General features: G+C 35.3%; 1 protein-coding gene across 14 annotated transcripts in view; it reads left to right on the top strand.

Moving 5' to 3' along the window:
- DMXL1 (Dmx like 1) overlaps positions 1-14,397 on the top strand; it is a 77,400-nt gene that overhangs the window by 12,250 nt on the left and 50,753 nt on the right. For 13 of the 14 annotated variants that reach the window (XM_038125216.1, XM_038125220.1, XM_038125222.1 and 10 more), the window contains exons 3-9: positions 1,167-1,244; positions 3,314-3,392; positions 3,902-4,034; positions 6,297-6,363; positions 8,990-9,165; positions 10,577-10,766; positions 12,265-12,433. In XM_038125216.1, the coding sequence (XP_037981144.1) occupies positions 1,167-1,244; positions 3,314-3,392; positions 3,902-4,034; positions 6,297-6,363; positions 8,990-9,165; positions 10,577-10,766; positions 12,265-12,433 (892 nt within the window). Of the gene's footprint in view, positions 1-1,166; positions 1,245-3,313; positions 3,393-3,901; positions 4,035-6,296; positions 6,364-8,989; positions 9,166-10,576; positions 10,767-12,264; positions 12,434-14,397 lie in introns of those variants that run through there. The other variant, XM_038125231.1, reaches the window with a different exon arrangement.

Here is a 14,397-nt window from a genome sequence, read left to right on the forward strand (position 1 = left end):
CTTGTAAATGTGACAAAATTACTCTTGGCATTTTTGGGTCAGGCTGATGTTAGTAGGATGGAAATTTATTTAACTATCTGTTCTTCTAATGTAGAGGGTTTCTCTTAAAGCTATGGATCTGTGGGTTTTAGGATCTATAGAAATCTCTGTTAGTATAGATCTTAGGTATGACAGTTTAGTTTGGTTTCCTTTCAAACTTTAGTGGTTGATACTGGAATCAAAATATATTTTATACAGTGACTCTAACTTTCTTTATTATTGTTAAAGGAAAATTGTGAATACTTTAAGTCAGACTTTTACAGAAATAGAAGATAGATTTTTGCAGCATATCATATCTGTAGATATCTCCTTTTAACTACCATCAGTTCAGAATACAGCATGTCTATTGTTCATGACCTGTGCAGACTCCTTAATTCTTGTAAATCTGTAATTCAAAATACTTTTTGGCCATGTTGTCATGTGACAATTCTCTCAAGCTATCTGCCTGAGGTCTTTAACGTACACTTGGCTTGTTTTGGCTCTTCTTAGCAAGTCTTCTAGGCTTGCTTTTATATAGATACCTTGAGATCAAATACTATTAATTTTGCATTAATGCAAGTTTGAGGTGGATGATAATCTGTGATGAAATAAGACTTTGAAACACTGACTTAAAACTGACCATATTGCAACTTTTTTTGGACTGTTTCATGTTAGCCTTTAGTAGTAGTTTTAGTTACAGTTTTCTGCATTGGGTGTTTTTGCATAGTTTGGATCTTTTGAAATAACTTTTTAAAAGGTGGCCTGTTCCAATGCCAGGGAAGTACACAAAAGTGCTTTGATTGTGTACTGGTTCCATGTCTGAGAATGGGAAGATTGTTTTGAGTATTTACATAGTTTATTATGAGAAGAATATAATAATCTGATTTTAAAAAGTTGTCCAGCTATACTCTCAGTAGTTTACCGTGATTAATGAGTAAATGGAGGATTGTATTTTTATTATTGACAACACTAGCTTAGTGGGTTTTGGTACATGTAATTTTCTCTTTTCAAAAGGAAATACAGATGTGAGCTTCAAATTTATCTACAAGCAGAGTTAAAAGTAAATCAACCATTTGCATCTTGTTTTTGTTTGTTCAACTTGTTTCTTTTATATGTGTTTATTTACATATAAATGTATATTACTTTAGATTGCAGCTTCTTATGGAAAGGTGATTTGTATCTTTGAGCCAGTTAGCATCTTGAAGCAGAACAGCAGTCATCATAATGTAAGTATTTCATCAGTCCTTAATTTATTTGAGCAGTTACAAAGCCTGACAGATTTTACTTTGAAGTTAAGTTTGTTTTAAAGCTGGAGCTTTTTTGATGTCTTCTTTTAATGCTAGAATAAAGTTGAGACATAAAGGTGGTCCTTAGGAAGTGAAAAGGGTGGGATAAGGACAGAGGCCTGAAATTTGAAATAATTTTAAGGAAGATAGGCTTTACTATAATGCTTCACATTACTTGCTTATGTAACCCTGCAGTTCGTAACCAAAATATACCAGAACCCAGAAAGCTGTACACAGCCCCATTCTGCCGTGAGTGTAGCCATTAAAATAGGAATTCCTTTTTTAACCATCCTGTGTAGCCTTTATGTTTTGGTGTGTTTTACAGTTCTTACTTTAACTTATGCTTATGAAATTGCATTCCCTTGGCCAAATTGTAATAGTTTCAGAAATCTGTGGCTTTTTTAGAGTATCTGACTGATTATACTTCAGTGTTATAATGGTAAATAAGAAAAATATTTATTCTTTTGGGGCTTACTTTTGGTGACAGTGGTTTAGTGATTAACATCCAGAATCTTAATTTCTGAATAATAATATGATTTAGGGCAAATTACTTAACCATGCTTCTTACATGAGGACACATATGGCTATAATTAGAAGCATTAGATTCTAACTGAAGTCAGTTTGTTGATATAAGAACTTTGACAGCAATTGCTCAAGGAGCTTCTGTCTCCCTCTTCAGGGGTTTGGTCACCATTTGCATTAACAAATTGTTTATATGACCATCTAGTCGATTCTCCTTTGTACTAACCAACTCAGTCATAAGATCCTGGGTGTAGATGTAAACTTGTGGTATATTATATATTAATTAAATAGCTGTAAATGAACACCTACATAATAATTTACATCACTGGAAACCAGTGGAATAAAATTACAGTACGATGTGAGTTCTCACTCTCCTAACACTTTGGATATACTGCTCTTGTGTTTGGTCCATCCACCCCATTTTCCAATCCATCCTGAATGATTTTCTATACTGGTGAAGAGTACACTTAGTTTGAAACTTCAGAGTTGGAGTAGTAACTGTAAGCAGTAGAGGAAGCACTCACCACCCACGATTTGCTTTCAAATGTTTTTATTGGAGAAATATTCTGTCACTTCATTCTTTCAGTTTACTTTTATGCAATGGTTTCCAGCATATCATTTGACATTTTTATAAGGTTGTCTCTGTCTTCAATTTAGCGGAATGTTCAGGGTCTAAAAACCCCCCAGAAACTAGCTTTGCAAATACTCTATCTAGGTCCTTATCTGCAGCTGCTTCTTACTGTCTTTTGCCAAGCTCCTGAAAGACTGAGTTGTCATATTTTAACTTCACATCTATTTCTGTGTGATATTTTTTGGGGTGGAGAATGACTTTTAAGAAAGTCTGTGAATTAAGAACGAAACATGTTGGCTCCTAATATTATTTCCAGAAAAGGTTTTCAGTTTCTTCCATAAAACAGAACCTCAAACCTTTTTGGTGTATTACAGAAACAGACAAGATAAATATTTTGTGAACTTAATCCTCAACTTATTCTAAAGAGTGAAGTAGTGATGCAAAAGTGAAAAATACTTGACTGTCTTGTTGTATATTAAAAAAAAAAAAAGTGGAGAAGTATCACATGTTGTCTTGGCCTTTCTGAACTCCTAATTCAGCAATGGTACAGATATCAAGCACCAGGTGCCTTTAACTTGTGTCATTTTTAATATCTTTTCTTTGTTTCAAAAATCAAATCTTACTTCCTCCTAAAAAAATTCTCAAATTTCAGTAATGATTTTTTTATACTAATTTTTTCAAGTTAAACATTTAAAATAAGAAGTTAAAAACCTCATAAGTATGCCCATATTAGTGAAAAGCTATTTAGTTTTAATGTCAGAATGAATCAATTTTTATTAGATAAGCAGTAACTTATGTTAAACATCTTCATAAAATCTGGAGAATATAGTGAAAATGTACTATTTGTATTATAAAAAGAGGACAGAGGAGAATGAAGAGTTTTCATGCTAATGTTTGTAAATACTTGAAATTTCAGGTGTTACATTACCAGTGGCAGAAGAACGCTCAAATCTCACTGGAAGCCGTAGTGCATAATCTAACATGGGATCCCACAGGTACGAGCAGATTAAAAGAAACACTTTTCTATTTGATACTGCACCTAATTTTTTTACTTTAAATTTTGTCACTCCTTGTGGACAAGGAAAATGGTTTTTTTTTTTTCTGTCCTAGCATGATAGAGAATACTGAAGTGGAGTGAAATGTACTTTTTGTCACCTATTTCAGGAGAACTAAAATACTAAGTGCATTTGTATGGTCTGGCTCGATTATTCTTATCTGAGCCAATAAAAAAAAGTTGCTTAAATGGTAAATATTTGTTGAGAAAGAGTAATGTCTGCAGTAGACCTAGGCATTTCTTTTAGAGAATAACTAAAATTTGTCTAATTTTCATAGTTTGAACTGTAGATGCTCAAATCTACAAAAAAAAAATTAGAAATGGTGTATCTGCCAGATTCTTTTCTGCAGTTTCAGCTTTGCAGAACTTTTTTTTTCCTCTCTCTCTCTCTGTAATAGTCTGTAGTTTGCTACTTGCATATTGTTAGATTTTCATAAATATTTGTTCCAGGTACTCGCCTTCTGACTGGTTCCAGTTGTCTTCAGCTTTGGTCCAATGTTCCATTGGAAAACCCTGCTGACAATGACAGTACTGAAAGATCAGGTGTTGGACTTGGAGAGTGGAGATGTGTCTGGCAATGCAAGTAAGGAACCCATTTAAAGACAAGTAATTCCCTTTTCTTTACTGATTCATACCTTTGACATGAAATACTTAGTGTAGTCACATGAAATGCTATTGCATACTGTTACTTGATAAATACTATTGATGTGAGATAAACTTTAATCATATTTCCCTTGACTATGTGACATTCTTTCCTCATATAAGATCAGTTGCAATTGGTTTTGGAGCAATTCTTCAGTTATAGAGAACACTAGTAAAATACTGAGGGAAGGCTAGTATTGAAGCTCTCCAATAAGCACTCTTCCTTGTAGAAGAACTAAGGTGAAAGCTGTGTAATTGCTGCCAGGACTGATTAAGAAAAGCTTCCTTCTATGTTCCGTGTACTTCATTGTTGTTTCCTTCTTATTTTTTACATATCTGCTCCCTGCTTTCACTCGTACTTTTTCTAAGTTTATTCTGGGTATTTGGAACAGTCAAGGTTGATGCATTCACTTCTCTGTGTCTCTGAATTCTCTTCTTGTATTCATGTTGATTTTGGTATTTGCATTTGTATATTGTGCATTCAGAAGAGTTTTAGTTTAGTACTTAAGTTTATAAGACAATTTAAATCCTTCTGCCATAGGTAGACTTTTCTGGTACAGTGGGGTGGGAACATTGTTCATGTGGGAGCAATGTACCATATGGCCATCTCCTAAAAAAGTTTCCTGAGGTGGCTGACTGGGCAGACCCACTGGAAGTTACTCTTTGTGAAGCATTTAGGATTTTAGTAGGTAGTTCTGTAGGTAGTTTTCTGGATCTACCAGAAAAACATCCATTTTATGGTCCTTCAGTTGCTCCTTTTTCTCTGTACTTGAACTTTTATCAGTGATGTGTTTAAAAACCCAAGGTCATCCAAATGACAACTCAAAGCCTTTTCTTCACATGTGAAGAGCTTTCTAAATACAAGGAATTGAAGACTTACTCTATTTTTTGAGACATCTTTGGGTGCTCATCTCTCAGCCTAATCAGAGAAGTCAGCCTGTAGACAGAATGCCATTAAGTATGGCTTTAGAATCTGGGGTTCTGGTAACAGTAGTCAAGATCATACAGAGAGTGCTTTTCTTCTGTCCCTTCTATAACAGGTTTTGCATTATGTATCATGTATAAAGACTTACAGAAGTCTTCAGCTCAGCTCTCCACCTATTTTCCTCTTTTTCTATCTCTTTGTTGGATATAGAGCTGAGCATTGCCTTCTTTGAATGAGTAGGTCCTGGAAAGGGTCGACAGAACTTGCTTTCTTGTATACATTTTATGCCTGTATGTCTTCTGGCATTTGTACTGCAATTAGATTTAGAATAGGTTTTTCTTGTAGAGAAGTCTGCAAGAATGTTATTTTGCCCCTGCAAATATCCTATTTTAATCCCTGAAGGAAACATTCCCAAATGTTTCATGTTTGCCTGAGCAGGAGATTTTTGCTTAAACATGGGTGGACTTCTTTGATACAGAGCTTTTGTAATCTCCTTGCCCTTGTTACTGCCCATAAATGCACCCTGCTATTATTTATCTTAGTTTAACTTAATCCCTTTTGAAAGTTAGGCCTCAACAACTTGTTACATGTGTATAAAATTCAAGACAAAAATGTACACTGTATCTGTGCTGTGCAATTAATTTTTCTGTGTTCCTGTTGCCATTAGTTAGCTTTGTTAGTCCATAAATGAGTGCTTTGAACGCTATAAAAGAAGCTCATTTATTAGCACTGCCAATTAAAGTAGAATGCTCCAAAAGTTAACCACATAGTTAGGTTTAGAATATTTTGGTGTAGTATCTTATAGCAGTATGACCATTCATGTAAAAACTACTTTCAGACACTTTTTAACCACATTATTCCTTTTACACTGTTTTGTTTTCTTGAGTTTTATTTCTAGGAAATATAAGGGGTGAAGCTGTCTTTCAGAGAAGTTGGAAGATAAAATGTTACAACACAGACCACTTTGAGATCCATATAATCGTGAAGTGGAAGTAGAGCAGTTTAATCTGTTAGCAGCTGCATTTCTGCTGTGATATTTTTGATTATTGGATATTCAGCTAAAAGATTTTGGTTTTCTGGATCACTTCAGCTATGTGTTGTATATGAGTTTACGTCTTAGTCTTTTGGACTTGGTTAAAACTTAACTTTCAAATAACAGAATACACACTTGTATTTAAGAATTTAAAAATTTTTATGCATTCAAGGAAAAAAAAATGTTTAGAATTCTATACAAGTTGTTAAAGTTTTTTTCTTTTTTTAATTGTCTTTATTCTATAGAACTGCTTCTCAAGTTTGTTTAATGAAATTTTCACCAGATGGGGAGTTTTTTGCTACTGCTGGAAAGGTAAGCATTTTTTTCCTTATAGCTTTGTACTCATTCAGATAAGCATTAAAGCAAACCAACAAAAACACATTAAAAAAGGTTACTTAATGAAAAAAAAATTTTTTTGGTAATTTTTTTGTGGTCTGTCTGTGCATCTTTACAATTTGATAAACGTGAATTTGGTAGAAGGATAGTTCAGGGCAGGGAGGTGACATACCAAATAATCAGTGCTTACTATTCTAAAATACTAATTTTTAATTTGTACCAAATTATGAGACATAAGATAAAGAAGAGTTTTGAGGAATGGGGGAAATCTGTGTATGAGATCACTGCTAGCTGTCCTCCTAGTGAGGAAGTATAATCAAAATACCAAAAAATATTTTAAACAATCAAAAATAGCTATTTCATATGTTTTTGTGTAAACATATCTGTATGCCTTTTTCTGCCCATAGAAGAGGTTTACATTTCCCTCCATAGGTATTGGCGCGTGGTTCATGACAGTGTTTGTGGCCCATCTCACTAGTTGGTTCCGTGTGCTAAACATTGGGCAGTTTGTCAGCAAAAGCAGAACCCCTTGGCAAAATAAGCAAAAAAATTAAAAGCAAAATGTCAGTCTTTTGTTTTCCTAAAACAAGTGAATCTTTTATTTATACTCCAAAACTTGTTTAGGTTTTGTAGGAGAATAATGTCCTTACAAGTCAAAGCAAAAAAAAAAATTCACGATCATGTGAAATCAAGATCCAGTGAACAAATGTGACAAACCCATACGAGAATTCATCTAATTTGTTAAGGAATATGACTGGGAGAAGTAGTTGTTTTCTGCATTGAATTTCTGCTACCAACTAAAGAACCTAAAGGCTGTAGAGTTACTAGATAGAAAACAACATGCTAGTATGTAAGGTTAATATCAGTTGCTGGTATTAGTGGAAACCTGGTTTAAGAGTCTCAGAATCCTGAGCAGTAGTAACCTGACAGAACATGTTTCAGGCTGAAGAATAAAAGACAGTTTTGCAATTTGCTCTAGTCTGTCTTTGCCTGTTTGAAAAATTAGTGTGTGCACATAATAAGTGGTTAGAACTGCGTTTGATTTAGTAACAATGGGGAACTTGGCTGTTTGGGTATCCCTAATATATGCTTGAAAAACAAAGAGTTGATGGTGATTCAGTCTGCAAATAAATCTTGCTTTTGAAAGGTAATTGTCATGCATATTTTTGTGATTCAGTTATGTCCATCAGGAGCAGATGAGTAATGCACATCTTTATTACTTGTATGTGGGTTTTTTCCTTTAAAGCAGGTCATCATGCTTGATTGGAAGACTAACTTTTAAGACATTTGCTGTCTTTAAAGAAAAGATAAAGATGTAACAAATCTGTAAAATTGCCTAGATTTCCTTTTCTAAGGAAACTATACTCCAATTAACAAGCTTCCAACATACAAAGTGAAGTACTGGCTTTCTTCGTGCTAGATTATTATCTGTATAAAAACAAAGCAGTAAATTCTCATGCTCCATTCTTTTTGTGCTTATCTGAATGTTGTATTTCTTGCTGTATGTTCTGTGATGCCTTTAACTGTCATAGAAAGGAGAGCCATTCCAGCCATTTTTCAGATAAATAAAATTCTTTGGGTATATGTTTTATGTAAAAAAAGTAGTGTTTTGTCAACAATATATATATGTATTCCACCTTCTTTTGATGGGTAGGAGTTAATGTTTATTTTACAAGTCAAATGTAAATGGTTTAATGGTTTCTAATGTTACAATTTGATGGAATGGTGGAAAAATAAATTAATCTGCAAATAGCTTATATAAGGTTAATGTTAGTGCAGATTTTTTTACTCCAATGTCTTACGTCCTGTTATTTTAGATTATAAATTCCTTAAAAGGAAATTACTGAATAAGTAAGAAAATTAATAAGTAGGAAAATTAATGACATATTTTTTACCATAAATGCTTAAGTTAGTTCCCTGCCTGGAGAACCTTTAAAGCACATCTTTGTTTCTATGTCTTACTCCTTTACTTAACTTTTTGTGAGGGACAATGCCAGTCAGCAGCACCAACCTATCGTCCCCCTCAGTAGGGTCATGTTATGCATACCCAGGTTATTTCAATATTTTAGTGCCATTCACATTTAATAGTTGATCAAGAACTTGTGAATCTGGGTCCAGATTAATTACTTAGTCCTTAAAGGCATAATTAAGTCATGTGTGTATCTGAAAAAAAGCAGGCTGACCAGTACTGAGCTTGGTTTTAGAGATATCATCTATGACTTTTGTTTGTTTTTCTAACAGTTAAATTTGTGTGGGGGTTTGGGTGGTTTTCTGACAGGGTAGAATTAGTTGTATTAACATTTGAATACCATCTCAGGCTGGTGCAAGTTGTGGTTTTGTGATTAAAAATTGGCAGCTAACCAGAAGGACCTATATGAAATCCAAGTTAGTAATGGTAAGAGTTAAGTGGAAGCTCTGCTCCTGTGTTTTCTTTAGGATCGCATTTTGAAGTTCCATTTATGGAGCTGTTCCTCTCTGATAAGAACAGCCTTTTACTTTAAAGAAAAACAAAACCTCAAGAGATGTACCCAAAAGTACTTGAAGTGCATCATATTCTTATGCAAGGTAATCTTATTTACTGTCCTTTTTTGTCTTCCCACAGGATGACTGTCTTGTGAAAGTATGGTACAACTCAGAGAGTTGGCGGTCAGCCGTATCGCCACCTGGTGCCAGTCCAGGAAACCAAACAAAAGAGCTTGATTTTTCATTTGTTTATTTGGCTCATCCTCGATCAGTAAATGCATTTTCATGGAGAAAGACCAGTAAATTCATGCCACGGTCAGTAATTCTAGTAACTAGTTCATAAATTGCCAAAAAAACCCCAAACTGTACAGTCTACCTCTCTCTACAATCAACAGTCACACAATTCTATGTTTTACTCCAGTTATTGAGTGTGCACACCTTTTATACTGTTTCTGCTCTTGAGAGGAAGGCAAGTATCCTCTTACCTGGGACATAATTGAAGAGATAGAAGTCTCAGAGACTGACTTAGGCATTGAACTAAATACAAAATCAGCTCTTGAAAAGTCATGTCTCTTTGCATTTTTTTGACTGCACTAAGTGACCATTCATGCATTTAATCCTGACTTGTTCTATCCTGATGGAATCAGAGCAAAAGTTCTGTGACTTGAAGTCCTCTTTCACAAACATTCAGATATTTTAATGTCTTTTTATTTGTTTCTCTGCCTACTACTACCAAGCTAGATCTCTGTCAGAAATAGTATCTGGAAATTGAATTCAAGTAATCATTTGGAACTGATCCCTTTAGTTTGGCGTGCTAGGGTTGTGTTCAGATGATTCCAAAATGACCTGTAGCTAGTTTTCGCCAGTACTTTCAATCTTAAACTGAAGTAGTGTTAGCAGTTTTGTGGGCTGCAACCATCTTTTTGCCATGTTATTCCAAGTAGTGAACCAATCTGCATACCTTTGTGTTGAGCAAGTTTATGTTGTTCATTAGATCAGTCTTTAAAACTCTTCATAAATCTGTAGTTCTTACTCTGTGTGTTACTTTTGAAAATCCACATGCCCCATGATTCCTAAGGGCGTTTGCTGCTGGACCGTCTGGTCATAGCTTTCAAGCTTTATGTAGAGCTAAATAGTGAACTTACATGACCTGGAAACCTGATGATCTGCGTAGTTTTTTCCGGTATCTGGTGTGGGGTAATGGGATTCTTTGGCTATATATTTAACACAAGTTACACTTGGAAAAATAGTAACTAAGGAAAACTCATAGATTTAAATTGTCTGTTGCTTGTCTGGTATTATCTGAGTTTCTCTCTTTCGGATATATATTACTTTGTTAAGTGGTAGATACCAGTAAGATCTGGAATTACGATCAGGTACCCAGAATATTATTAGCTTTTTAAGTGAGTGACTTTAAAAGATAAAAATTTACGTTTTGCTTTTCTAGATACGAATTTTTCTTTAAATTAAAATCCACAATTTGCTGTTGCTCTGTTTTGTGATGATATTTGAGGTGATTTATAGTCAGATACTTGAACAGGGAGGAAGGCCTTTCCTACATCATTTATTTTCCTAACAGTATATTGATGAGTTTTTCTTGTGCCAGTATCTGTAAGTTGGTGCAATTCCTAAGACTGGTAGTGGAAAACTGTTTGGAAATGTCGGTTTATTTTGATGCTGTGTAATAGTTAGCAGCTTCTTCACTCCTTAAATTTTCTTTCATTAGTGGTGCTGTCTGCAATGTACTCCTGACTTGCTGTAAGGATAATGTTTGTCGTCTCTGGGCAGAGACTTTGTTACCCAATGACAGTCTGTTGTACGGGGGAGGATACAGCAATTGGAGTGAAGCAGCAAACTTCACAAATAACTTCAAGAGAAATACTTCAAGTAAAGAAAAAGTGCAGAGTGCATTGGAGGTAAGAATTGAAATTGAGCAGTGAGAATAAACACAAACAAAAACTTGTGATTTTAGACAAGTTTGTAATTTTTAACTCAGACATGTATCACAAGCTGAAATCTTTTACACCAAAGATGTGTATAAAATGTTATAAAAGGGTGAAGTTCCTTGAAATCTTCCTTGGGCAGGCTAAGCTAACAGCTCTTTTGCTGAGCTTTTCACATTGAAGACACACTGTTCCAAAGTCACTACTGCCTATTTTTGTCTGGTGACTGAAGAAGAATACTTTGCAGTGTTTAGTTTCAAGGGCTAGGAGCAGTATGGAGCACACATTATATATAGGTTATGTGAAACTCGGGCTTATGCTGCCTTAAGATGTATGGTAGGGGCTCACTTGTTACCTCTGAAGCTGTGGGATGTTCTCTCTGACTTCTGCAATTGGAAAAACAGTAATATGGAGGGAAGAAAAACAGTCTTTCTGCTGTAATTCTCAGAGCAGACTGCTCATAAGCATTAAGGCAAGTGATTCTTACCAGATAGTGTTTTCTAACCATAAGAAATAAGAATAAGAAAGAAAGCGTGGCATTAATGGTCTGCTTCAAAGGTATGTAGGGCATAGGTGGGCATTGTGCTTTTACCTTAATGGAGTGATGTATTTAGCATGCTCGTAGTGCGTGCTGTATGAAAAATAGTGCGGCATACCTGAAAAATATGGCTGGCTGAAAGGCACAACAGAGCAAAGGAAATAGTCAAAGAGAGGAGGAAAAGGGAAGCTGGAGAAATTTCTGTGTTCCTGTGGAAAATAAGAGGTAACAGTAGAAATCAGGAAGAGCAATTATGTGATAATTGAGAGAAGACTGTTTGACATGAGCATGCTGTGTAAAGATGGAAAGCACAGCATGTGAAAAGGAATGCCAAGAGTGTAACACCAAGTTTAATACAAATTGTGTACCTCTGTGTACCTTTGAGTGCTTACATAGATGTCTACACAAGCACAAAAGGCTTGAACTGTGTAAGTCAGTCTTAAAAACTGAGTATTATTCTTTCCCTTGGAAACAAGTATTTGTATGAAAGAGAAAAACCTTAAAACTCATTGTGGCCTTTTGGGGGCTGTTGAAGTGCTGATCTAATTAGATCCGAAGTATGGATGCAGTTTTTCATGAAATGAAACTACTCCGTATTGCTGCTTTGTTCAGAACCATGAATGAGCATGATGTGTGTTTATGAAACACAAGAGTATTTTCTGTGTAAGTATAAAAAAGTGTATGAACATTCCACACTGAAGTATGAAGTAGTTACTACGTGAAGGTATTTTAGAGGCCTTCATAGATAAATCTAAAGGCACTGGTTTCTCTCTACTGCAGACTCAACACAAGTTTGCAAGAAACTCCACTGATTCTTTAAGTTAGCTTTTAAGCTGAAAAATACCATTTATTAGTGCCTAGAAAACTACTTACAGATTAAATCTGCTTTTTCTTTTTGAAATGATTTTAAATGATCCCTTGTTCTTCATGCAGTTAAACCTGAGACACTTGCGACGAGGAAGGAGGAGGTCGGGTGCTGTTGTAGCACATACTGGATATGCTCTGCATCAGCAAGATCCTCATGAAGCTCACAGGAACATTCTTCCTCATGCAAATGCCCTTTGCCACTACCATATTGCTGCCAGTATCAATCCAGCCACAGGTAAGAAATGTAATCCTTGCTATGAAGTGAGCTTCAGTTGCTGTTGGGTATGTGTTCTCTCTGGAAACTTAGCAGATGTGTTTGTTCAGTATTTATATGATCATGCAAAATTGCTTATATATTGGTTTCATTTTTGCATTAAAGAACTTTCTGCAGTAATGAAATTATTTGAATAAATTTCCTGTGCAGTAATCCTGTCTTTTATGTTGTTCATCTTTTAAGTAAATCTGATAATGTCTAAAATGGAGAAAGCTAAGTATTTGTAACTGGAGTTAAAATTTACTGTGAATTGTGTACGATACTGATAAAATAAAAAATGTCTAACCTTCTTAAAGTGAGCACCTGACACTTAAGTGTTGAAATAACCACACATTCATGTACTTCTGTCTCTGAACCAAACAAAACATGCCTTCACCCTGTATTCCATAAACTTTGATACTGCCTTGCACTGGAACATGTTGATAGGTCTTGAGGAACCTCTTCTACAGCTGCTGATACTTCTGTCTTTATTATCTTTGTGTATGTTGAAAATGAAGCATGTGTCTGCTCACTGAAAAACTGACTAGAAATGCAGTATGGCGTGGCCTTTCATGAGGGTTATGATGTGGTTTTCTATGTCTAGACTTAATGAACAAACCTACTATGTAATTATTTTCTTAAACTAGTTAAGCTCTATTTTATAGTATTGTTTTTCTGTTCCTACTTAATCTTGTTTGAAAGGCCAATTTTCAGCTAAGGGCATTTATGATTAGTTCATGTTTCTAGCTATACAGTCTGGTATGATTGGAAAGAGCAAGTGATTTCCATTAATGCTGCTTTGCTAAGCAAAGCTCTAAACACTTTCTCCTTGATTATTCTTCAGCATTTTGAGTGGCAGTTCATTGGTTCATATTTTACAGACAGGACTAGAATCACATTCAGCCTACCAGAAGGAAACCTCTTACATTTTGTGCTGTACCATCAGTACTATCATATCTCTACAGGACAAGTCTCCAGTCATTGCTTGTTATTACTCAATGTCACACATTAAACTTTCTTGAAAGCCTTTTGGAGATTTGTTTATCTCCTCTTAAATTTTTTCCTCTTCAGATTGCACAGTGAGCTAGCTAATCTTTTCATGTAGGTAGCACATAATCTTTGACCTTTTTTTTTTACTTGCTTTTAAGGCATTTCTTATTTTTATACAGAACAGCTAATGCTGTGGCTGACCATGGTTAGCCATCAACCAAGCCCCAGACAGTCGCTTGCTCATTCACTGCAGGACTCGGGAGAGAATCAGAAGGGTAGAAACCTCCTGCATTGAGATAAAACCAATTTAATAGGTTTTATCCCACCTTTGTTTTCCTTAATAGGGAAAACAAAAGCTGCATATATGACCAAAGAAACAAGGAATGACTTCAGTGCTTCCTGTGGGCAGGGAGATCTTCAGCCGTCTCCAGGAGAGCAGGGCCCTATCAGACCAAATGGTCACTTGGGATAACAAACACCATGCCTTTAAACTTTCCCCTTTCTTCCTTCCTCCTCCCACTTCGAGCACTGACTCATGTCAGTGGTCAGTTTCAGTCACCTGTCCTGGCTGTGTGTTCTCTCAATGTTCAATGCAGCCCCAAGTTCCTTGCCAGTGTGGCAGTACAAAAACCAGAAGAGGTCTTGGTTCTGTGTAAGCCCTGCCCAGCAACATCAAAAACATCTCTGTATTATCAACCAGATATAAATTTGTTCAGCACAAATTCAAAACATGGCGCAATACCAGACGCTATGAAGAAAGTTAACTCTACTCCAGCCAAAACCAGCACAACTATGCAAACTTTAGCTTTGCTTTTGGTAGACTTTGCAGTATAAATATGCCAAGTAGCAGACTTACAGAATGAGGATAAAAACAATTTTGAAAAAGATTAGAAAAATTAGGTACTTAAAACCTGTCTTTGGCTTTTCTAATCTTATATTCTTTTTATGTTAAATAG

This window comes from Motacilla alba, chromosome Z, assembly GCF_015832195.1.
Source record: "Motacilla alba alba isolate MOTALB_02 chromosome Z, Motacilla_alba_V1.0_pri, whole genome shotgun sequence".
Taxonomy (NCBI): domain Eukaryota; kingdom Metazoa; phylum Chordata; class Aves; order Passeriformes; family Motacillidae; genus Motacilla; species Motacilla alba.